This window comes from Cherax quadricarinatus, chromosome 15 (genome assembly GCF_038502225.1).
Source record: "Cherax quadricarinatus isolate ZL_2023a chromosome 15, ASM3850222v1, whole genome shotgun sequence".
Taxonomy (NCBI): domain Eukaryota; kingdom Metazoa; phylum Arthropoda; class Malacostraca; order Decapoda; family Parastacidae; genus Cherax; species Cherax quadricarinatus.
Genome location: NC_091306.1, coordinates 35,546,471 through 35,571,162, shown reverse-complemented (window position 1 = coordinate 35,571,162; position 24,692 = coordinate 35,546,471). Strand labels below are relative to the sequence as shown.

Here is a 24,692-nt window from a genome sequence, read left to right as displayed (position 1 = left end):
ATATACCTCAATGCACCACTCACCTTTTTTCCTTCATCAATTCTATGATTAACTTCATCCTTCATAAATCCATCCACTGACACGTCAACTCCCAAATATCTGAAAACATTCACTTCTTTCATACTCCTCCTCTCCAATCTGATATCCAGTTTTTCTTTATCTAAATCATTTGATACCCTAATCACCTTACTCTTTTCTATGTTCACTTTCAACTTCCTACCTTTACACACACTCCCAAACTCATCCACTAGCCTTTGCAATTTTTCTTTAGAATCTCCCATAAGCACAGTACCATCAGCAAAAAGTAACTATGTCAATTCCAATTTTGTATTTGATTCCTCATAATTTAATCCCACCCCTCTCTCAAACACCCAAGCATTTACTTCTTTTACAACCCCATCTATAAATACAGTGGACCCCCGCATACCGTTGGCATCACATAACATTAAATCCGCATACTGATACATTTTATCACTAAGATTTTGCCTCGCATACCGCTAAAAAACCCGCTCAACGTTATTCGTCCGAGACACGTCTAATGTGCGGCCTGAGCCAGCCTCACATGTTCCGCCGGTGGCATTGTTTACCAGCCAGCCTCCGCGGTAACATCCAAGCATACAATCGGAACATTTCGTATTATTACAGTGTTTTTGGTGATTTTATCTGCAAAATAAGTGACCATGGGCCCCAAGAAAGCTTCTAGTGCCAACCCTACAGGAATAAGGGTGAGAATTACTATAGAGATGAAGAAAGAGATCATTGCTAAGTATGAAAGTGGTGTGCGTGTCTCCGAGCTGGCCAGGTTGTATAGTAAACTCCAATCAACCATCGCTACTATTGTGCCCAACAAAACGGCAATCAAGGAAGCTGTTCTTGCCAAAGGTTCAACTGTGTTTTCGAAACAGAGATCGCAAGTGATGGAAGATGTTGAGAGACTCTTATTGGTATGGATAAATGAAAAGCAGATAGCAGGAGATAGCATCTCTCAAGTGATCATAAGTGAAAAGGCTAGGAAGTTGCATGAGGATTTAATTAAAAAAATGCCTGCAACTAGTGATGATGTGAGTGAATTTAAGGCCAGCAAAGGTTGGTTTGAGAGATTTAAGAAGCGTAGTGGCATACATAGTGTGATAAGGCATGGTGAGGCTGCCAGTTCGGACCACAAAGCAGCTGAAAAATATGTCCAGGAATTCAAGGAGAACATAGACAGTGAAGGACTGAAACCTGAACAAGTGTTTAATTGTGATGAAACAGGCCTGTTTTGGAAGAAAATGCCAAGCAGGACCTACATTACTCAGGAGGAAAAGGCCCTCCCAGGACATAAGCCTATGAAAGACAGGCTTACTCTGTTGATGTGTTCCAGTGCTAGTGGTGATTGCAAAGTGAAGCCTTTATTAGTGTATCACTCAGAAACTCCCAGACCGTTCAGGCAAAAGAATATCCTCAAGGCTAATTTGTGTGTGCTGTGGAGGGCAAACAGTAAGGCATGGGTCACTAGGGACTTTTTCTATGACTGGTTACACCAAGCATTTGCCCCCAATGTGAAAGATTACCTAACTGAAAAGAAATTAGACCTTAAGTGCTCCTGGTGTTAGACAATGCCCCTGGTCATCCTACAGACGTGGCAGAGCGACTTTATGGGGACATGAGCTTCATTAAGGTGAAGTTTTTGCCTCCTAATACCACTCCTCTCCTGCAGCCCATGGACCAGCAGGTTATTGCAAACTTCAAAAAACTGTACACAAAAGCTCTGTTTGAAAGGTGCTTTTTAGTGACCTCAGAAACTCAATTGACTCTAAGAGAGTTTTGGAGAGATCACTTTAATATCCTCAATTGTGTAAACCTTATAGATAAGGTTTGGGAAGGAGTGACTAAGAGGACCTTGAACTCTGCTTGGAAGAAACTGTGGCCAGAATGTGTAGACCAAAGGGATTTTGAAGGGTTTGAGGCTAACCCTGGGAATCCTATGCCAGTTGAGGAATCCATTGTGGCATTGGGAAAGTCCTTGGGGTTGGAGGTTAGTGGGGATGATGTGGAAGAGTTGGTGGAGGAGGACAATGAAGAACTAACCACTGATGAGCTGCTAGATCAACTTCAACAGCAAGAGGCCAGACCTGAGGAAACTGCTTTGGAGGAGGGAAGAGAGAAATTGAAGAAGTTGCCTACTTCAAAGATTAAGGAAATGTGTGGAATGTGGCTTAAAGTGCAAACCTTTTTTGATGACAATCACCCTAACACAGCTATTGCAAGCCGTGCTGGTGACTATTACACTGACACTGTTGTGAAACACTTTAGGAAAGTCATAAAGGAACGAGAGGTACAGGCCACTATGGACAGATATGTTGTGCGACAGAAGTTCAGTGACTCTGAAGCTGGTCCTAGTGGCATTAAAAGAAGAAGGGAAGTAACCCCAGAAAAGGACTTGACACCTCAAGTCTTAATGGAAGGGGATTCCCCTTCTAAACACTAAGACTCTCTCCTCCTCCCATCCCATCAATCATCACCAGATCTTCAATAAAGGTAAGTGTCATGTAACTGTGCATGCCTTTTTCAGTTTGTGTGTATTAAAATTAATATTTCATGTGGTAAAAATTTTTTTTTTCATACTTTGGGGTGTCTTGCACGAATTAATTTGATTTCCATTATTTCTTATGGGGAAAATTCATTCGCATAACAATGAGCTCTCAAGAACGGATTAATATCGTTATGCGGGGGTCCACTGTATATTAAACAACCATGGTGACATTATACATTCCTGTCTTAGACCTACTTTTACTGGGAAGTAGTCTCTTTCTCTTCTGCACACCCTAAGCTGAGCCTCACTATCCCCATAAAAACTCTTTACAGCATTTAGCAACTTACCACCTATTCCATATACTTGCAACATCTGCCACATTGCTCCACTATCCACTCTATCATATGCCTTTTCCAAATCCATAAATGCAATAAAAACTTCTTTACCTTTATCTAAATACTGTTCACATATATGCTTGAATATAAACACTTACTCTACACATCTCCTACCCACTCTAAAACCTCCATGCTCATCTGCAATCCTACATTCTGTCTTACCTCTAATTCTTTCAATAATAACCCTACCGTACACTTTTCCTGGTATAATCACTAAACTAATTCCTCTATAATTTTTACAATCCCTTTTGTCCCTCTTCCCTTTATATAAAGGAACTATGACATGCTCTCTGCCAATCACTAGGTACCTTCCCCTCTTTCATACATTTATTAAACAAAAAATACCAACCACTCCAAAACTGTCCCCCCCTGCTTTTAACATTTCTATCATGATCCCGTCAGTTCCAGCTGCTTTACCACCTTTCATTCTACGTAATGCCTCACGCACCTCCCCCACACTCACATACTGCTCTTCTTCACTCCTAAAAGATGGTATACCTCCCTGGCCACTGCATGATATCCCCGCCTCCCTTTCTTCGTTGACATTTAAAAGTTCCTCAAAATATTCTCGCCATCTACCCAACACCTCCATCTCCCCATCTACTAACTCCACTACTCTGTTTTCAACTGACAAATCCATTCGTTCTCTAGGCTTTCTTAACTTTTTTAACTCACTTCAAATTTTTTCTTATTTTCATTAAAATTTCTTGACAGTGCCTCTCCCACTCTATCATCTGCTCTCTTTTTGCACTCTCTCACCACTCTCTTCACCTTTCTTTTACTCTCCATATACTCTGCTCTTCTTGTAAAACTTCTGCTTTGCAAAAACCTCTCATAAGCTACCTTTTTTCTCTTTTATCACACCCTTTACTTCATCATTCCACCAATCACCCATCTTTCCTCCTTTACCCATCCTCCTATAACCACAAATTTCTGCCCCACATTCTAATACTGCATTTTTTAAACTATTCCAACCCTCTTCAACTCCCCCACTACTCATACTTGCACTAGCCCACCTCTCTGCCAATAGTTGCTTATATCTCACCCGAACTTCCTTCTCCCAACAATGGCAACAAGTAAGGTGTTACTTGTTGCCATTTTCCTCTTTTCTCATCTACCTCTTACTCTAGCTGTAACTACAACTAAATAATGATCTGATATATCAGTTGCCCCTCTATAAATGTGTACATCCTGGAGCCTATCCATCAACCTTTAATCCACCAATACATAATCTAACAAACTACTTTCATTATATGCTATATCATGCCTTGTATATTTATTTATCCTCTTTTTTCATAAAATATGTATTACTTACTACCAAACCTCTTTCTACACATAGTTCAATTAAAGGCTCCACATGTTTATTTACCCCTGGCACCCCAAATTTACCTACAACTCCCTCCACAACATTTTTACCCACTTTAGCATTGAAATACCCAACCACAAGCACTCTCACACTTGGTTCAAAACTCCCCACGCATTCACTCAACATTTTCCAAAATCTCTCTCTCTCTCTCCTCTACACTTCTCTCTTCTCCAGGTGCATATACGCTTACTATAACCCACTTTTCACATCCAACCTTATTTTACTCCACATAATCCTTGAATTAATACATTTATACTCCCTCTTTTCCTGCCATAGCTTATCCTTCAACAGTATTGCTACTCCTTCTTTAGCTCTAACTATTTGAAACCCCTGACCTAATCCAATTTATTTCTCTCCACTGAAACTCACCCACCCCCTTCAGCTTTGTTTCACTTAAAGCCAGGACATCCAGCTTCTTCTCATTCATAACATCCACAATCATCTCTTTCTTATCATTCACACAACATCCACACACATTCAGACATCCCACTTTGACAATTTTCTTCTTATTCTTTTTAGTAATCATTATAGGAAAAGGGGTTACTAGCCCATTGTTCCCGGCATTTTAGTTGACTTTTACAACACGCATGGCTTACGGAGGAAAGATTCTTATTCCACTTCCCCATGGATATAAAAGGAAAAGTAATAAGACCAAGAACTATTAAGTTAAAATCAAAGAAAACTCAGATAAGTGTGTATAAATAAATGTGTACATGTATGTTTAGTGTGACCTAAGTGTAAATAGAAGTAGCAAGACGTACCTGTAATCTTGCATATTTATGAGACAGACAAAAGACACCAGCAATCCTACCATCATGTAAAACAATTACAGGCTTTCGTTTCACACTCACTTGGCAGGATGGAAGTACCTCCCTGGGCGGTTGCTGTCTACCAACCTACTACCACAGGACAGTAGTACATCCCTGGGTGGTTGCTGTCTACCAACCTACTACCACAGGACAGTAGTGCCTCCCTGGGTGGTTGCTGTCTACCAACCTACTACCACAGGACAGTAGTACCTCCCTGGGTGGTTGCTGTCTACCAACCTACTACCACAGGACGGTAGTACCTCCCTGGGTGGTTGCTGTCTACCAACCTACTACCACAGGATGGTAGTACCTCAGTGGGTGGTTGCTGTCTACCAACCTACTACCACAGGACGGTAGTACCTCCCTGGGTGGTTGCTGTCTACCAACCTACTACCACAGGACGGTAGTACCTCCCTGGGTGGTTGCTGTCTACCAACCTACTACCACAGGACGGTAGTACCTCCCTGGGTGGTTGCTGTCTACCAACCTACTACCACAGGACGGTAGTACCTCCCTGGGTGGTTGCTGTCTACCAACCTACTACCACAGGATGGTAGTACCTCCCTGGGTGGTTGCTGTCTACCAACCTACTACCACAGGACGGTAGTACCTCCCTGGGTGGTTGCTGTCTACCAACCTACTACCACAGGATGGTAGTACCTCCCTGGGTGGTTGCTGTCTACCAACCTACTACCACAGGACGGTAGTACCTCCCTGGGTGGTTGCTGTCTACCAACCTACTACCACAGGACGGTAGTACCTCCCTGGGTGGTTGCTGTCTACCAACCTACTACCACAGGACGGTAGTACCTCCCTGGGTGGTTGCTGTCTACCAACCTACTACCACAGGACAGTAGTACCTCCCTGAGTGGTTGCTGTCTACCAACCAAAGTAATAAAAAAAGCCAAACAACTATACTACTCCAGTAGATTCACAGACACTAGAGGAGATATAAAAAAGACCTGGAAAACACTCTCTCAGATTCTAGGGACCCACAAACTGAGAAAAACCAAGAATATTGTCCTAACTAAACCTAATGAAACACCACTACATCCCACTGACACAGCTAACAAGATAAACGACTTCTTCTCAAACATAGGATCTAATCTCGCCAGTAAAATCCCACATACCAATGCCCATGCCGGGGACTACCTAGATGGAAATTTCCCTAATTCCTTCTATCTTGCACCAACTGAGCCCACGGAAGTCATTGAGATCATAAAGTCACTTAAAAATAACTCGGGGAATCTGTCTCATGTCCCACCATTACTGTACAAGCGAGCGGCCCATGTCCTTTCGCATGCTATTTCATTACTTTTTAACAAGTCAATAGAGACTAGCACCTTCCCGAAACTACTCAAGATGGCAAGGGTTACACCAATACATAAAGGTGGTGACCCTACAGACTTAAACAACTATAGGCCAATATCTAACTTACCATTGCTATCCAAAATCTTTGAGAAACTCGTGTACAAGAGACTGTATTCATTTATAATGGCTCAAAACATACTCAACCCCTGCCAGTTTGGATTCAGGAAAAATAAAAGCACTAATGATGCAATCATAAAAATGCTAGATCTGCTTTACACAGCATTGGAAAATAAGGAATATCCACTAGGAATTTTTATTGACCTAAGAAAAGCTTTTGACACAGTAAACCACGAAATCCTACTCCACAAACTTGACCACTACGGTATAAGAGGCCATGCGCTTGCTTATTTCAAATCTTACATTACTAATAGGTATCAGTACGTCACCATTAAAGACACAGCATCAGCAACACAGCCACTTGATACTGGAGTTCCGCAGGGAAGTGTCCTTGGTCCCCTGCTCTTCCTCATATACATCAATAAACCTTCCAAACGTATCCGAACACCTGAAACCCATTCTCTTTGCTGATGACACGACTTATGTCATCTCTCACCCTAATCTTGCCACCCTCAACACCATTGTGAATGAGGAGCTGATTAAAATATCGACTTGGATGACAGCCAATAAACTTACGCTTAACACTGACAAATCTTACTATATTATGTTTGGTAGCAGAGCAGGAGATGCACAAATTAACATTAAGATTGACAACACTCTAATTACCAGAAATAATGGGGGAAAATTCCTAGGCTTATACCTTGACAACAACCTGAATTTCAGCACCCATATCCAGCATATAGCCAAAAAAGTATCCAAAACGGTTGGGATCCTCTCCAAGATACGATACAACGTGCCGCAAAATGCCCTTCTCACACTATACCACTCACTTATTTATCCATACCTCACCTATGCTATTTGTGCTTGGGGATCAACTGCAGCAACACACCTAAAGCCAATAATAACCCAACAAAAAGCTGCAGTAAGAATAATCACTAAATCCCATCCCTGGCAGCACACCCCCCCACTCTTCAAAGATCTAAACTTACTCCCAGTTCAGTACATCCACACTTACTACTGTGCAATCTATATCTACAGGGCCTTAAACTCTAATATCAACCTTGACCTAAAACACTTTCTTGATAGTTGTGACAGAACCCACAGGCATAACACCAGACACAAACATCTCTACGACATTCCCCGTGTCCGACTAAACCTTTACAAAAATTCAATGTATGTCAAAGGCCCTAAAATCTGGAATACCCTACCTGAGAACTCTAGAACTGCAGACACATTCATCACCTTCAAAACTACCATTAGAAAACATCTTATCTCCCTGATACACCCCGTCAACTAACTACACAAATACCACCTGGTGGTTCACACTTACACTCGCTCACTCATTTGACCATAAACAGAAATATTAATCTCAGTCTTAAAATAATGAATCCTGTGATACTCCAATACTGAAACTATATACTGTGCCAAAACAAAAGCATTCACATTGCTAAACTCATAAACTAGTATTTAGTCACTTAGCCATAATACCAACTTACCTCATAATTTGTAATATTTTACATTTAAGAATAAAACTAAGTATGCCCGAAATGCCTAGCCATGCTAAGCGTTCTAGTGGTACACTCTGTAATCACAATTTTACTACATGTAAACCAAACAATAACCAAATTTCTGTAAACTCAGCATTGTAATCCTTATAGAGAATAAACTTTGAATTTGAATTTGAATTTGAAACCTACTACCACAGGATGGTAGTACCTCCCTGAGTGGTTGCTGTCTACCAACCTACTATTAGATGTGTGTATAAATAAATAAATTAATAAATAAAATAAAATAAAATATTTATTTCTTTGCTAAGGTTACAATGTGTGTTTACATATCACAGTATGATTGGAGCAAAGAAAACCACTATCATGTTAAGGCATTTCAGGCAGACTTAGCCTAATACTTATAAACTACTTAATTAGGTCTAGGCAGGTGAAGAGTCGTAAAATATAAACAGTCAATATTCACTCTATTGTTAATATGAGGCAGTACAATTTATGACAATTTTACATTTTTAAGTATGTATATATATGCATGTGCATGCCTGTGTAGTGTGGCCTAAATTTAAGTAGAAGTAGCAAGATATACCTGTTATTCAGCATGTTTATAAGACAAAAAAGAACACCCAAAATCCTACCATCATGTAAAACAGTTACAGGTTTCTGTTTCACACTCACTTGGCAGGATGGTAGTACCTCCCTGGGTGGTTGCTCTCTACCAACCTACTACCTGGACTCACAAAATCGTAATGACACGATTGCAAACAAACCTGGAGTAGTAGACAGTAGTAGTAGTACGTAGAGGCTGAGGGATTTCTCCCTTAACAAGTGTTTAATTGTGACGAGACAGGCCGCTTCTGGAAGAAAATGCCCAAGAGAACCTACATAACTGAGGAGGAAAAGTCAATGCCAAGACACAAGCCAATGAAAGACAGGCTCACTCTGTTACTGTGTAGTAATGCAAGTGGGGATTTGAAACTGAAGCCCTTACTTGTTTACCATTCCAAAAATCCACGAGCTTTTAAGAACATTATGAAAAGCAAATTGGCTGTAATGTGAAGGGCCAACACAAAAGCTTGGGTAACAAGACAATTTTTTATTGAGTGGGTTCATTAAGTCTTTGCTCCCACTGTCAAAAAGTACCTCATTAGAAAACAACTACCACTCTGGGCCCTATTACTTATGGATAATGCTCCTGCTCACCCTCCAGGCTTGGAAAATGAGTTGCTGAAGGAGTTCAGTTTAATAACTGTGAAGTTCTTGCCTCCTAACACCACTCCTCTCATCCAGTCCATGGACCAGCAGGTCATGCCTCTACACCAAAACACTTTTTGAAAGATGCTTTGAAGTCACTTCAGAAACAAATTTAACCCTCAGGGAGTTCTGGAAGGACCATATCAATATCCTCACCTACTTGAGGCTTATAGACAAAGCCTGGGGGGATGTGTCTTCCAGGACCATGCAGTCAGCATGGAAGGAACTGTGTCCTGGCTTTGTGGCAGCCAGGGATTCTGAAGGCTTTGAAGATGAGCCCAGAGCTGATAGAGGATACTGTCTCCCTGGGGGAAGACCTTGGGCCTTGAGGTGACTGAAGATGATGTGGAGGAGTTGGTTGAGGAGCATAGAACTAAACTCACCACAGAAGAATGTGTAAACCTTCAGAAGGAGCAGCATCAGACTGCACCAGTGGAGCAATCATCAGAGGAAGAGGAGGGAAGGGATGATGTGCCCACTACACTTGTCAAGGAAATGTGTGTTAAATGGCATGAAGTGCAGGAGTTTGCTGAAAAATACCATCCAGACAAAGCAGTGGCCATCTGTCAGTCTAACATGTACAATGACACTGTAATGTCTCAATTCAGATAAATGTGAAAATGGAACCTGAAACAAACCTCATTGAACAGGTTTTAAGTTAGACAAAGAACCAGTGAGCCAGAGCAAGGTGTTAGTGGTGAAAAAAAAACAAAGAAGAGAAACAACACCAAAAGGAGAGTTGTCTGACATTATTAGAAGGTGACTCTCCTTCCAAGCAGTAACATACCCCCTCCTCTCCTCCATCTCCTGCTTCCAGTATGCCATTAGCTCTCCCCTGACAGATAAGAGGCAGTTAAATTTTCATTTACTGTGCAGTATTTCAGTTAAATTTTCGTTCAGTATTCATTTTTACAGTTTCCCTGTGCTGTATAATTTTATACATTGTTTTATGTAGTAGTTAATACATTATTAATAAATTACTTTATTGTCATTTTTGGTCTGGAACAGATTAATTCTATTTACATTATTCTTTATGAGAAAAACTTTTTTGGTTGTCAAACCGGCATCGGGAATGAATTAAGTTCGACAACCGAGATTCCACTGTATGTTTCTGTAATCTGACTGCCACTCACAGGATGGTTATGTGGTGTACAGCGGAACCTCGGTTTTTGTTTGCCCTGGTTTTCATCGAATTCAGTTTTTGATGACTTTTTTCGTCAAAATTTTGTCCCAGTTTTTGTTCATCACCTCGGTTTTCATTGAGTTCACAGTGGTGCTCCATACCAAACGTGTCAGCCCATGCCCACACAAAGCATCCTATGTGTTCTAAGTCAGTCTGGCTTTGTTTCTCGTCGAGTGACCATTACCCTGCACATTCATCCAAAACATTTCGTAATATCCCTTTTTTTTGTGCTTGTATATTTAGTGCAACTGCTAAATAAGTCACCATGGGGCCAAAGAAAGCTCCGAGTGCCAGCCCTTTGATAAAGAAAGTGAGAAACATGATAGAATTCAAGAAAGAACTCATAGCAAAGTATGAAAGTGGAATGAGTTGCAAAGTTTTGTGGAGAAACATCACTACCACCCTCTACAAAGGTAGAGGGTGGTAGTGATGGTGGCAGAGGGTGGTAGTGATGGTGGCAGAGGGTGGTAGTGATGGTAGTGGAGGGTGGTAGTGATGGTGGTAGAGGGTGATAGTGATGGTGGTAGAGGGTGGTAGTGATGGTGGCAGAGGGTGGTGGTGATGGTGGTAGAGGGTGGTAGTGATGGTGGTAGTGATGGTGGTAGAGGGTGGTAGAGGGTGGTAGTGATGGTGGTAGAGGGTGATAGTGATGGTGGTAGAGGGTGGTAGTGATGGTGGTAGAGGGTGGTAGTGATGGTGGTAGAGGGTGGTAGTGATGGTGGTAGAGGGTGGTAGTAATGGTGGTAGAGATAACCTCTCTTCCCTGTCCCCTCCTTGCTCTCTACCATACGCCAACAAGTCTTCAATAAAAGTAAAAGTGATGTTAAATGTTCATCTATCTGGCTCATTTCTGCTTTGTATTTATTTCTCATTTTTTCTGTATGTAAAACTATACTTATTCTCTATAAAATGTATTTTTTGTTAATACTTGTGGGTGTCAGGAATGGATTAATTGGACTTACATTATTTCTTACAGGAAATATACTGTTTTTGTCGAATTCAGTTTTCATCAGATTTTCTGGAACAAATTAATGACGAAAACTGAGGTTCCACTGTATAATAAAGTCATTAAATGAAGTGTGTAAGCAAAACAAAAATTACTATAAAGGCTCCCTGGCAACAGTAATGAAGCAAAGACAAGAGCAGAGAAAGTTTCTGTGACATTTTGCTCTATGTAGAGTTTTATCAAGTCAAGTGACATGACAAAACTCTGAACCTGTCCAGAGGGCTGAGGAAGGGTTGTTGAGGTGGTTCGGACATGTAGAGAGAATGGAGCGAAACAGAATGACTTCAAGAGTGTATCAGTCTGTAGTGGAAGGAAGGCGGGGTAGGGGTCGGCCTAGGAAAGGTTGGAGAGAGGGGGTAAAGGAGGTTTTGTGTGCGAGGGGCTTGGACTTCCAGCAGGTATGCATGAGCGTGTTTGATAGGAGTGAATGGAGACAAATGGTTTTTAATACTTGACGTGCTGTTGGAGTGTGAGCAAAGTAACATTTATGAAGGGGTTCAGGGAAACCGGCAGGCCGGACTTGAGTCCTGGAGATGGGAAGTACAGTGCCTGCACTCTGAAGGAGGGGTGTTAATGTTGCAGTTTAAAAACTGTAGTGTAAAGCACCCTTCTGGCAAGACAGTGATGGAGTGAATGATGGTGAAAGTTTTTTCTTTTTCGGGCCACCCTGCCTTGGTGGGAATCGGCCAGTGTGATAATAATAATAAAAAAAATTTATTCTTAATATTCTGGCTCATATTATTGATAAATTACTATTTTTTTTTTTATTATTAACACATCGCAGCTTCCCACCAAGGTAGGGTGGCTCGAAAAAGAAAAACTTTCATCATGATTCACTCCATCACTGTCTTCACAGAGGCACACTTACACTACAGTTATAAAATGGTATACAGGTCAGCCATCACTAATCCGGCATCATTGGGACCTGTAATGTGCCGGATTAGTGAGTTTGCCAGAATGCAGTGATTATGTTAGAATACACTTAATTAACCTATCAAAAGACACTCTTTCTGCTACATCATCTTCATTTTCATCACTGCTTTCTCCTCCACTGGCTTGCTGCTGTGGATTTACAACCATCTGCACAATTTCTGAGTCAGTATAATGTTGAAACTTGAAATTATGCTAGCTGAAAATAGTTCCAGATTACTGATGGAACCAGATAACTGATTGCTAGATTAGTGATGACCGACCAGTACTGTAAAAAATGCTAATACAGTGGACCCTCCCTTTTCGTTGGTTTCTGTTTTCGCTCATTTCCGTTAATGCTGATTTTTCCCATAAAATTATTGGCTCCATTCTTATCGGTGGTATGGTAGATGTCCGAGTGTGCCATGCACACAACCTCCCACACACACATTCTCAGGAGGCAGTGTCACTTTGTTTAAGGGTGATTGAACATTATCCTGCGAGGCCATATTAAACATTTCGTAATAATTATTGTTTGCATTTGTTTATTCTGTGTGACTGCTAAATAAGCCACCATGGGCCCAAAGAAAGCTGCTAGTGCCAGTCCATTGATAAAGAAGGTGAGAAACATGATAGAATTCAAGAAAAAACTCGTAGCAAAGTACCAAAGTGGAGGAGGAAGAGAGAGGGGAGAATGTGCCTTTTTCAGTGCTTCAGTGATTCTATGATATGGACGATACTAAAGCAGCAGGAGTCGATAAAGGCTATAGTGCCAGCTAGAGATAAAGTGTAGCATTAACAGTGTAGCAAATAAGTTAAGATATTAAGCAATAGAAAAAGGACGACACGAAACTGACTCCTCCAATGTTATTGGAGGTATATAGGGCCACTGACAAACATACGATGCCCTGCCTATCTTCCACCACCCTAAACCAATGCCAGCATCTCCAAGGTACAGTAAGTGTAAATATTTCTAATTTATAAAGCGTAAATATCTATTTATAAATTAAAGTGTAAATATTTCTTATTTATAAATTACGTACATTGTTTGTGTGAATATCACATGTAGCATCTTGCCTAGAAAGGGAGTGAGGAATGAATGGATGCAAAGGATGGGGTTCATCTCTCTGGGGCTGGAGTGGTTGCATTAGCCAATTCAATTGAGGGGATTATTGGTGACATGTCTAGGACTTTAAACTAATAGATTATAGAGGTATAGGTGTCTGTGGGAAACAATGAAGCTGCAGTACTAGGGTTGAAAACAGCAGATTTAATGAGGATACCTCAAGGATATGTTTAAAAGACAATATTCAAAATAAAGTTGCTAGTAAAGGCAAAGCAACTGATCAACAAATGGAGAGAGATAGTAGAGGGCAACAAGTGACTAGCTCCCTCAAGGTTTACTATACAAATAGTAGGAGTCTAAGAAATAAGATAGATGATCTAAGATTACTTGCAACTGCAGGTAATATAGGATATTATTGCTATAACAGAGACCTGGTTCAACATGAAAGATAGAGTAATGCCTTCTGAATGCAACATACAGGATTATAAAGTATTCCACACTGATAGGGTCAACAGGAAGGGTGGTGGAGTGGCGATGTATGTCAGAGATAATTTAAATTGTTGTGTTAGACAAGATTGGAAACATCGGACACAGAATCTGTTTGGCTACAGTTTCTCGAGGGTCGTGAAAAGTTAATTTTGGGTGTGATTTATAGGGTCACAAACCTTGATAGAGAGTGCAGTAAGCTGCTATGGGACGAAATTCATAAGGCATCTAGATATGAAAATGTTGTGTTAATGGGAGATTTTAACTTTAGACTAATTGATTGGAACAATGTGACAGGAAATCTTGATTCTAGTGACTTTCTTGATAAGGTTAAGGATTGCTTTTTAAAACAGTTTGACACAGAACCAGCTAGAGGAAAAACCTGCTTGAATTGGTTCTTGCCAACAAAGAATCACTAATTAATAATCTTGAGGTTAATGATGAGCTTGGAGAAAGCAATCACAAATCACTTCGTTTCAATATATCATGGAATTACCAGATAACTGCAATCAAGTCTCTTTCCAAGACTTCCGCTTGGCCGATTTCATGGCACTGAGAAATTACCTGGGTGGGCTAAATTGGGATGATCTGACTATGGGTCAGGTTGGTGGTGTTGGTTGCCAATATGACATTTTTCAGAGGATAGTTCTAGCTGCCCAGACAACTTTTGTTCTGAGTAGGGAAATTAGAACTAACAAAAATGATCCAAAATGGATGAACAATAGATTAAAACATCTCATTGGTCAAAAGAGAGGCATATATAGGAGTATCAAAAGAGGGGATGGGCAGTTAAGAAATCAATATACAGTGGACCCCCGCATAACGATTACCTCCGAATGCGACCAATTATGTAAGTGTATTTATGTAAGTGCGTTTGTACATGTATGTTTGGGGGTCTGAAATGGACTAATCTACTTCACAATATTTCTTATGGGAACAAATTCGGTCAGTACTGGCACCTGAACATACTTCTGGAGTGAAAAAATATCGTTAACCGGGGGTCCACTGTATTCAGTTAAAGAAAGAAATAAAAAAAGGAATAAGAAAAACTAAAAGGAATTATGAGGCTAAGGTCACAAGGAACCTGAAGACTAACCCAAAAGGGTTCTTTCATGTTTCACCATATTATCTCTGCCCGCTCTGGCATGATCTCAGACAGTGAATTTGTATTATATTAGACATAAATATATAAGAAAAGAATAAAAATAACACGGGGGAAAAACAAAAAAATGCCGTGTCAGTGCTTGTTATGCAAGGCGCTGTCACCATGCCTGTTATAAATTACTGTAATTCCTTTTAGAAACATCGTACAAGGATAATAATTATACCAGAGTGTAGCCAGAAAGTTCAGCTATTTTTTGGTAACAATAACTCAATTTTAATATTTTTTTCGATTTTTTTTTTTGCTCCGCGCGCCGGCTACCTGATGGCGCCCTTCAGGTATACAGAAGTAAGATTAGGGACAAGATAGGCCCACTTAAGAGTAACTCAGGTGAGATCACTGACAGTGATAAGGATATGTGTGAAATTTTCAATACTTACTTCCTCTCAGTTTTTACCCAGGAAGATACTAGCAAAATTCCAGAAATATTAAATTATGTAGAAAAGGATGATGATAAACTATGCACGATTGGGGTAACTAGTGACATGGTCCTCAGACAAATGGAAAAATTAAAACCTAACAAATCTCCAGGCCCTGATGAATTGTTTGCAAGAGTTTTGAAGGAATGTAAAGACGAACTTAGCAAACCTTTGGGTAATCTTTTCAACATATCACTACAAACTGGCATAGTGCCAGAAAAGTGGAAAATGGCAAATGTAATACCTATTTACAAGGCAGGTGATAGGTCCTTAGCTTCGAGCTATAGACCAATAAGCCTTACCTCCACAGTGGGAAAATTTATGGAATCAATAATTGCCAAGGTAATTCACAGCCATCTTGAAAGGCATAAATTGATTAATGAATCTCAACACGGTTTTACAAAGGGGTGTTCCTGTCTTACAAATTTACTAACTTTTTTCACTAAGGTATTTGAGGAGGTAGATAATGGTATTGAATATGATACTGTGTACATGGAATTCAGTAAGGCTTTCGATAGAGTTCCACATCAGAGGCTATTGAGGAAACTTAAGGCACATGGGATAGGAGGAGAAATTTTTTCCTGGGTAGAGGCATGGTAGACAAATAAGCAGCAGAGAGTTTGCATAAATGGGGAGAAATCAGAATGGGGGCACATCACAAGCGGTGTTCCACAGGGGTCAGTGTTGGGCCCCTTGTTGTTCACAATTTACATAAACGACATAGATGAGGGACTAAATAGCGACATAAGCAAATTTGCTGATGACACCAAAATAGGCTGTCCAATTCATTCTAATGAGGACATTAGAGCACTCCAGGATGATTTGAATAGACGGTTTCAATGGTCAGAGAAATGGCAGATGCGGTTTAATATAGAGAAATGCAAAGTTCTAAATGTTGGAAAGGATAATAACCATGCCACATATAAACTAAATAATGTAGATCTTAATATTACTGATTGCAAAAAGGATTTAAGAGATCTGATTAGCATTAGCCTGAAACCAAGACAACATTGCATAAGCGTTCGGAATAAAGCTAACAGAATCCTTGGCTTCATATCAAGAAGCATAAATAATAGAAATCCTCAGGTTGTTCAACAATACACCATCTCAAATGAACATGATTTCTCTACCTTCTTTAGAAAAGCTAACATTTCTGTAACAGATTAGATAAGTGACCTTAATACATATATACATGTGGTGCATATAGTGTACGTTACTGTTACATTATTGTGCATTATTTTTTTTTTTCTTTTACTAGCTAATACCAGCTACCTCAAATACTTTTTACTTTTTAATTGCTATTAATTGCTCATAATTTTGTGTTGCAAGTCAAGTCTTACTCCAAATTAATGTTATTCATGGTTGCTACCTGTCCATTTAATACTGTTTACCACTACTTTTTTAGTCCCTTTTATATTGTGTGAGCAATTAGTGTATATTCCAATTACATTATTGTGTGAGTCCCAAAACTATCTTTTGCTAGCTAGTACCAACTACCTCATATTTGTCTTACTTTTTATAGTGCAATTAGTTGCTCAACTTATTATACATTACAAATCAGATCTTACTCCCAAATCAATATTATATTATAGTGGCTATCTGTCCATTGAACTTTGTTTACCATTACTTAATTTAGTCCCTTATATATATTCTCCTTTATTTTAGCTTTATATAACTACCTCATTTCATATATTCACAATTGTTAAAATAATCAAAGTGCTATTCTCAGGTGCTAAAGTGTAATAAGTTCACTATTTTGCCATTAAAATACTCCAGGTGCTATTGACTACCTCAGGTGCTACTGATTGTGCTTTTAATACATTCTTTTATTATTATATTCATTAGCTCCTTTATTTTAGCTGTAAATATCTACTGTAGTTCATAAACTCACTTGTTAAATAATTAAGGTGCTACTAGATGCTTAAGTGTATAACTGAATTATCTATTCCGTAATAATCCCTTTTTCTTTCAATTTTTTACAAGTTTTAGATTAATCACGGAGTCTTAGTCATAAGTCTAGCTGTAAATTCAATATAAATCTTGTATCATCTTACTCAGAAAATCTAGTTAGTAAAATTACTCTCATCCTATCATTACAGGCATAGATCCTGATGTAAACTTTTTACAAAATGAATTGGTTTAGAAAGACACGTAAGCAAACACTATAACATATTTATTAGAAAACGTTTCGGTCCTGGGACCTTGATCACTTCTAACATACAGAGGTAGAAAGACATTATATATAGGCGGAGAGTGAGATGTGACGCACGTGACCTGAGGAATGTCATAAGAACATAAGAATGGAGGAACACTGTAGAAGGCCTACTGGCCCATGCGAGGCAGGTCCTTATCAAAACAACCTCTGTCTATGATGAGGACCAGTAGACGATGAAATCATGTGACTCCTGTGTTGTTGGGTTGGTGCTGCTTAAGTATCATGTATGCCAATGTTTTTGAAATTTTGTAGTTTCCAGTGTTGCGTTCTATAGTGTCGGTGACGGTGATTAGTGAGGCTTCTAGGCACCGTCGGCGTCTGAGGTCTGGTTCGGTGAGAACGAGTTGTGCCTCGTTCCAGTTCATCAAATGCCCCGTTGAGTCTCTGTGGAGGACACGAGGCACAACTCGTTCTCACCGAACCAGACCTCAGACGCCGACGGTGCCTAGAAGCCTCACTAATCACCGTCACCGACACTATAGAACGCAACACTGGAAACTACAAAATTTCAAAAACATTGGCATACATGATACTTAAGCAGCACCAACCCAACAACACAGGAGTCACATGATTTCATCGTCTACTGGTCCTCATCATAGACAGAGGTTGTTTTGATAAGGACCTGCCTCGCATGGGCCAGTAGGCCTTCTACAGTGTTCCTCCATTCTTATGTTCTTATGACATTCCTCAGGTCACGTGCGTCACATCTCACTCTCCGCCTATATATATAATGTCTTTCTACCTCTGTATGTTAGAAGTGATCAAGGTCCCAGGACCGAAACGTTTTCTAATAAATATGTTATAGTGTTTGCTTACGTGTCTTTCTAAACCAACTTGTCGGTATTTATTACCAAGGTTTATACAAAATGAATTACACAAATCAACCAGTAACTGTAATTACTACACAGCAGACCAAGCAAAGACATTACTCAGTGCAAACAATAATATAACCATCTTTAACTACAATGTCAGATCCTTGAGCAAACATTATGATGACCTCATGATCCAGATCCAGATCCAGATCCAGATCCTACCTCACAGCATTACTCAATTCCCTTCATTCCAATATATCAATCATCACACTCACAGAAACCTGGCTTAAGTCTGATATTACAGATGTCTATACCATTCCTGGCTACATGGCCATACACAACTGTAGAACAGACCAGCAAGGGGAAGGAACAGCTATATACTACTCAAATCAACTCTAATGTATCAATAAATCTTGCACAAGGGACGAACATGGAGAATATATCATAGCCAAATTTAAATCAAAAGACCTGCAAAAACTCCCTCACAGTTATAAACATCTACAGAGTACCACAGTCAAACATTTATCACTTTAGTGAAAAACTAGGAAACATGATTACTGATGCACACATGAATAAAGACCACCTACTACTAACAGGAGATTTCAACATAAACATACTACATGACCAGGACCCACAGGTAACCAAATTCACAAACACAATGAGTAACTGCCTGTTGCTACCAGCAATATCTAAACCCACAAGAATCTCCGAGACAAGCATCTCCTTAATAGACCACATCTGGACAAACACCATATCCCCTTTAAAATCAGGCATAATCACAGACAACACTACAGACCACTACCCAACCTTTCTCATAACTAATCTGGGCAAACTACCACAAGACATTACTAAAGTAACCTTCAGACTACATAACGAGACAGCAGTTAACAACTTTATAGCAGCTATGAATAACATCAATTGGCAAAATGAGCTCGAAACATACACAGATATGAATGAATGTATAAATAATTTTCTTAAAAAAAGCCCAATGCCTCTATAACAGACATTGCCCCAGAAAAACTAACAGATCACAGCAAAGAGACTGAAAACTCCCTGGCTAATACCAAGCATCCTCAAATCCATTAACACAAAGCACAAATATGAAAAACAGTATAGATTGGGTCAAATAACTAGAGATCAGTCGAAAAGTTACTCGTCAGCACTTACCAGCCTGATAAGAAGGTCAAAAAAATTGTATTATGAAAATAGATTACATAACATCAAAGGTGATATGAAAAAAACCTGGAAAACTCTATCTGAAATTCTTGGAACTAAAAAGTTATCCAAAAACAAAACAATCAAGCTAACAAAATCAGATGAACCCCTACTCACTCCAACCGAAACAGCAAACAGACATAATGTTTTCTTCTCCACCACAGGAAAAAATCTAGCAAACAAAATACCAAGCACAAACACCCATCCATCAGACTACCTCATAGGTACCTACCCAAATATGCTATTCCTAGCTCCAACCAACCCCAATGAAGTTACGCTCATCATAAACACCCTTAAAAACATGGCAGGAGACATAAACAACTTGCCTGCTTTTATGTACAAAACAGCTTCTCAATTATTGTCACCAATTATTGCAACGCTCTTTAACAAATCCATCGAATCATTTACCTTCCCAACAATCCTCAAAATAGCGAGGGTCACTCTGATCCATAAAGGCGGTGACCAAGCTGACTTGAATAACTATAGATCAATATCTAACTTACCACTGCACTCTAAAATCTTTGAAAAATTAATTCATAGACAGATCTATTCCTACCTCGTTTCACACAACATATTAAACCCTTGTCAGTTTGGATTCAGGAATAATAAAAGCACAAATCATGCTATCATACACATGCTAGAACTAATATATACCACACTTGAAAAGAAAGAAGTCCCGCTGGGCATTTTCATTGATTTACGTAAAGCTTTCGATACAGTTGGCCATGAACTGCTGTACTCCAAATTAATGCACCATGGTATCAGAGGCCACTCCCTCAACTACCTAAAGTCATACTTTAATAACAGAACTCAATATGTGTATGCAAATGATGCAAACTCTTCCACCCAACCAATCACAGTAGGAGTCCCACAAAGAAGCGTCCTTGGACCACTCCTCTTTCTCATCTACATCAATGATCTACCGAATGCATCACAGCTACTCAAACCCATATTATTTGCAGATGACACTACATATGTCTTTTCCTACCCATACACAGTCATACTAGCAAACACAGTCATTGCTGAATTACAGAAAATATCTGCCTGGATGATGACTAACAAACTTACCCTGAACACAGATAAAACCTATTTCATTCAGTTTGGAAACAAAGCTGCAAATGATCCAATTAACATGATGCTAAATGGATCATCAGTCACAAGACTCACAGAGGGAAAATTCCTAGGTATCCACCTTTACAGTAGCCTTAAGTTCTGGACACACATACAACAAATCACCAAGAAAATCTCCAAGACTGTAGGCATACTATCAAAGATAAGGTACTACGTTCCACAATCAGCTCTCCTGGCACTGTACCATTCACTCATATACCCTTATCTTACATATGGAATTTGTGCATGGAGATCAACAACATCCAGTCACATAAAACCCCTAATAGCCCAGCAAAAGGCAGCAGTAAGAATGATAACACATTCTCACTCCCACCAGCATACTCCACCAATTTTCAAAAGTCTGAATCTGCTCACCACTAAGAACATCCATACTTATTCATGTGCCTACTACATACACAGAACAATACACACAAATATAAACCCCCCACTCAAACTTCTCCTCACCAACCTAAACAGGACACATGACCACATCACATCATGTCCATATCACACTGTGTAAAAACTCTATGCACATAAAGGGCCCCAAAATATGGAATTCATTACCAGAAGATATTAAAGTAACCCAGTCTGAAAATCAATTTAAGATTCTTCTCAAAAGCCACTTAATCACCCTAGACTAAATGCTAAATACACAGTATACATTTACTCACCTATGTACTCCCACATCATAACTGAAACAATCACATTGAACCTTTTATCCATTGTTGACAGTAATATAATTGAATCATTGTTTTCACAAAAAGAATTTTCGAATAAAAATATATCTTTGTATTATACAAATTTTGATTCATTTATAATTAATATTCTACTGTACAACTAAGAAATAATTACTATCCTACTGTACAACTATGATATACTCCTTAGTGTTAAGCAGACTGTAAGCCAATAATGTTAAGTTGGTCCATAATGCCTAGGCATAACAGAGGCTCTCTTTGCATTGCAACCCACTATTGTAAATACAAAATCTTAATGTACTGTTTGCAAAGACATAAAATAAATAAAATAAAAAAAAATAAATAAAAAAAAAAATAAAATAAAAATATATCCTTGGTTAGGCCTCATTTAGATTATGCTGCACAGTTCTGGTCACCATATTACAGAATGGATACAAATGCACTGGAAAATATACAGAGGAGGATGACAAAGATGATCCCATGTATCAGAAATTTTCCCTATGAGGATAGAACTGAGGTCCCTGAATCTACACTCTCTAGAAATGCATAGAATTAGGGGATATATGATTGAGGTGCATAAATGGAAAACAGGAATGAATAAAGGGGATGTAAATAGCATGCTAAAAATATCTAGCCTAGACAGGACTCACAGCAATGGTTTTAAGCTGGAAAAATTCAGATTCAGGAAGTATATAGGAAAGCACTGGTTTGATAACAGAGTTGTGGATGAGTGGAACAAACTCCTGAGTACTACACGTTGTGTAGTTTTAAAAATAGGTTAGATAAATACATGAGTGGGTGTGGGTGGGTGTGAGTTGGACCTGACTAGCTGGTGCTACTGGGTCAAATGCCGTGCTCCTTCCTTAAGTGGAAGTGACCTGACTGGGTGGGCCATTGGTCTAAGCCGGGGGTTGACATGGGCCTGCCCCGCATGGGCCAGTAGACCTGCTGCAGTGTTCCTTCTCTCTTATATTCTTATATTCTTATGAATAGTGTTGGCAGCCTCTAATGCTCCCTCCACTACCACTAGTATGTACAGGTTCTCTCAGTGGCCCTTATAAACCCAACATCATCACCACTTACTCCTCACATACGTAATGACATATTGTATTCATTCTAGAGTATATATCATGTTTCTATATTACTGATATTGTTTAAGTCATATTAGATGAATTATGATAGATAAATAAGCCGTAGAATATAGTTCTTCTCTATAAAATGTATTTTTTGTTTATACTTTTGGATGTCTGAAACAGATTAATTGGATTTACATTATTTCTTATGGGGAAAATGGTTTCAGTTTAATAGATTTCACATTTCGTCGGACTCTCTGGAACGAATTAAAGACGAAAAGGGAGAGTCCACTGTATAGTAGGTTACATTATAGTAGGTTATATTATAGTAGGTTATATTATATAATAGTTTGTATTCATGGGAAAGCACTTTTCACATACATTATTATATTAGTAAATAATTACCAATGGGCCATCGCTTTCCAGTGAGAGATGCAAGCTTGGCCACACTGAATGCTCTATCTCCGTATGTGTGAGCTAGGTGCTTTGCCACTTCTGATTCTAAGCCAAAGTCTTGTACAAGTCTGATGAACATTGTGGGAGTCCACTGGTGAGCCCCTTCTAGAAGTAGCCCATCTGTCTGTGATTCTTGATGAAGTGCTGTTAAATTACATGCTGTAGAAAGAAAAAACAATTAGTGATCAGTGTCTGAATTCAGCAACTGGGTCTAACAATAATCAAACAACACTTCTGAAATACAGTACAAACATGTATTAAATATGTAGAGGCAATACAATAAGGGTTCAAGTTAAGCCTTCTCAGCCCTGAATTACAGAACAGAACAGTACATGTGCATGCTACATAAGACACTGTATAAAGGTAACAAGTGTGTCTATCTACTGTACTCTCCTTTATATGGTAGTATCATTTATATATACAATATTTTGAAAGAATGGTAAACCAGGAAGGCTTTTCATTAATTCTGTGGTCAGTACCTCTGAGATTCCTGACCCTTCAAGAGACTTTCTTGCTGAGATGAAGGCTCTTCATCGAAGCGATTGGAGCTTCCCTCCTTTCCTCAAATCAAAACTGAACTGAAAGTTAAGACACTTGTGCAACATCTGGTTATCTTTATTGTAGACGTTTTGCCATCCAGTGGCTTTATTAATACAGATGGATGGTGAAACATCTACAATAAAGATAACCAAATGTTGCACAAATGTCTTAACTTTCATCTTGTCAGTATTGTATACCTGTCTTGCACAAAACTGAACTGCAATAAACAGCAGGGACATTGTCCCATATTATATAGGCCATGCCCCTTGGAAGGGGATGGCAAGCAGGAAAAAGCAGACATTGGAGGCAGGTGTATAGGTACAGTACAAGGGTTACAAAGCTACAACAACAGAGAAAGGTACAACAGAACACACAGTCACAACAAAAGGCACAAGACACTTTTCGACATTCCTCGTGTCAGTCCCACACTGCAAAAATGCAATGCATGTTAAGTGCCCAAAGATCTGGAATTCACTACCTGAACCGGTAAAGGATCCCCGGACTACATATAAATTTAAGACTATGCTTAAAAATCATCTCATCTCTCAATACTAACCAAACCAACCAAAAAACTTCTAATCAGTTTGAAGCAACTCTCCCAATATTATATGACCTCTAGTCTATTAAACATCTGCCAATCCATGAAATAATACTGTTATTATGTGCAACTTCAAGATTATTATTCTTATAAACCTCCACCCTGACTACCTCCTATTAGTATTAAGATTAAATAAAGATTTATTAAAAAGTTAACTACTCTTATCTTGTCTAGATTTAAGTTATTATGTACTAGGATTAGTCTGCCTGAAATGCCCCCCACATGATAGTGGATTTCTTTGTACTTAAACCAAAATTGTAATTACACATTGCAACCTATGCAAAGAAATAAAATCTTTATTCTTTATTCTTTTTAAAGGAATTAAAGAGTTACAAAGCTGCAAAATTTTAGTGAAGAAATAACGTTAGTGACAAATTCTGGGAGACAGAAGACATGTCTCCGTAAGGTGCCAGACCACAGCCGCTCTTGTATTTATCTCCTACAAGTCTCAAGCACAGTAAAACAAATTAAAATACCA

General features: G+C 39.2%; 1 protein-coding gene across 1 annotated transcript in view; it reads right to left on the bottom strand.

Moving 5' to 3' along the window:
- The window catches only part of LOC128692048 (glycerol-3-phosphate dehydrogenase, mitochondrial), a 202,679-nt gene that overhangs the window by 161,248 nt on the left and 16,739 nt on the right, over window positions 1-24,692 (bottom strand). The window contains exon 2 of the mRNA XM_070085286.1: window positions 23,026-23,235. Coding sequence (XP_069941387.1) covers window positions 23,026-23,155 — 130 coding nt within the window. The 5' untranslated portion in view covers window positions 23,156-23,235. The remainder of the gene's footprint in view (window positions 1-23,025; window positions 23,236-24,692) is intronic.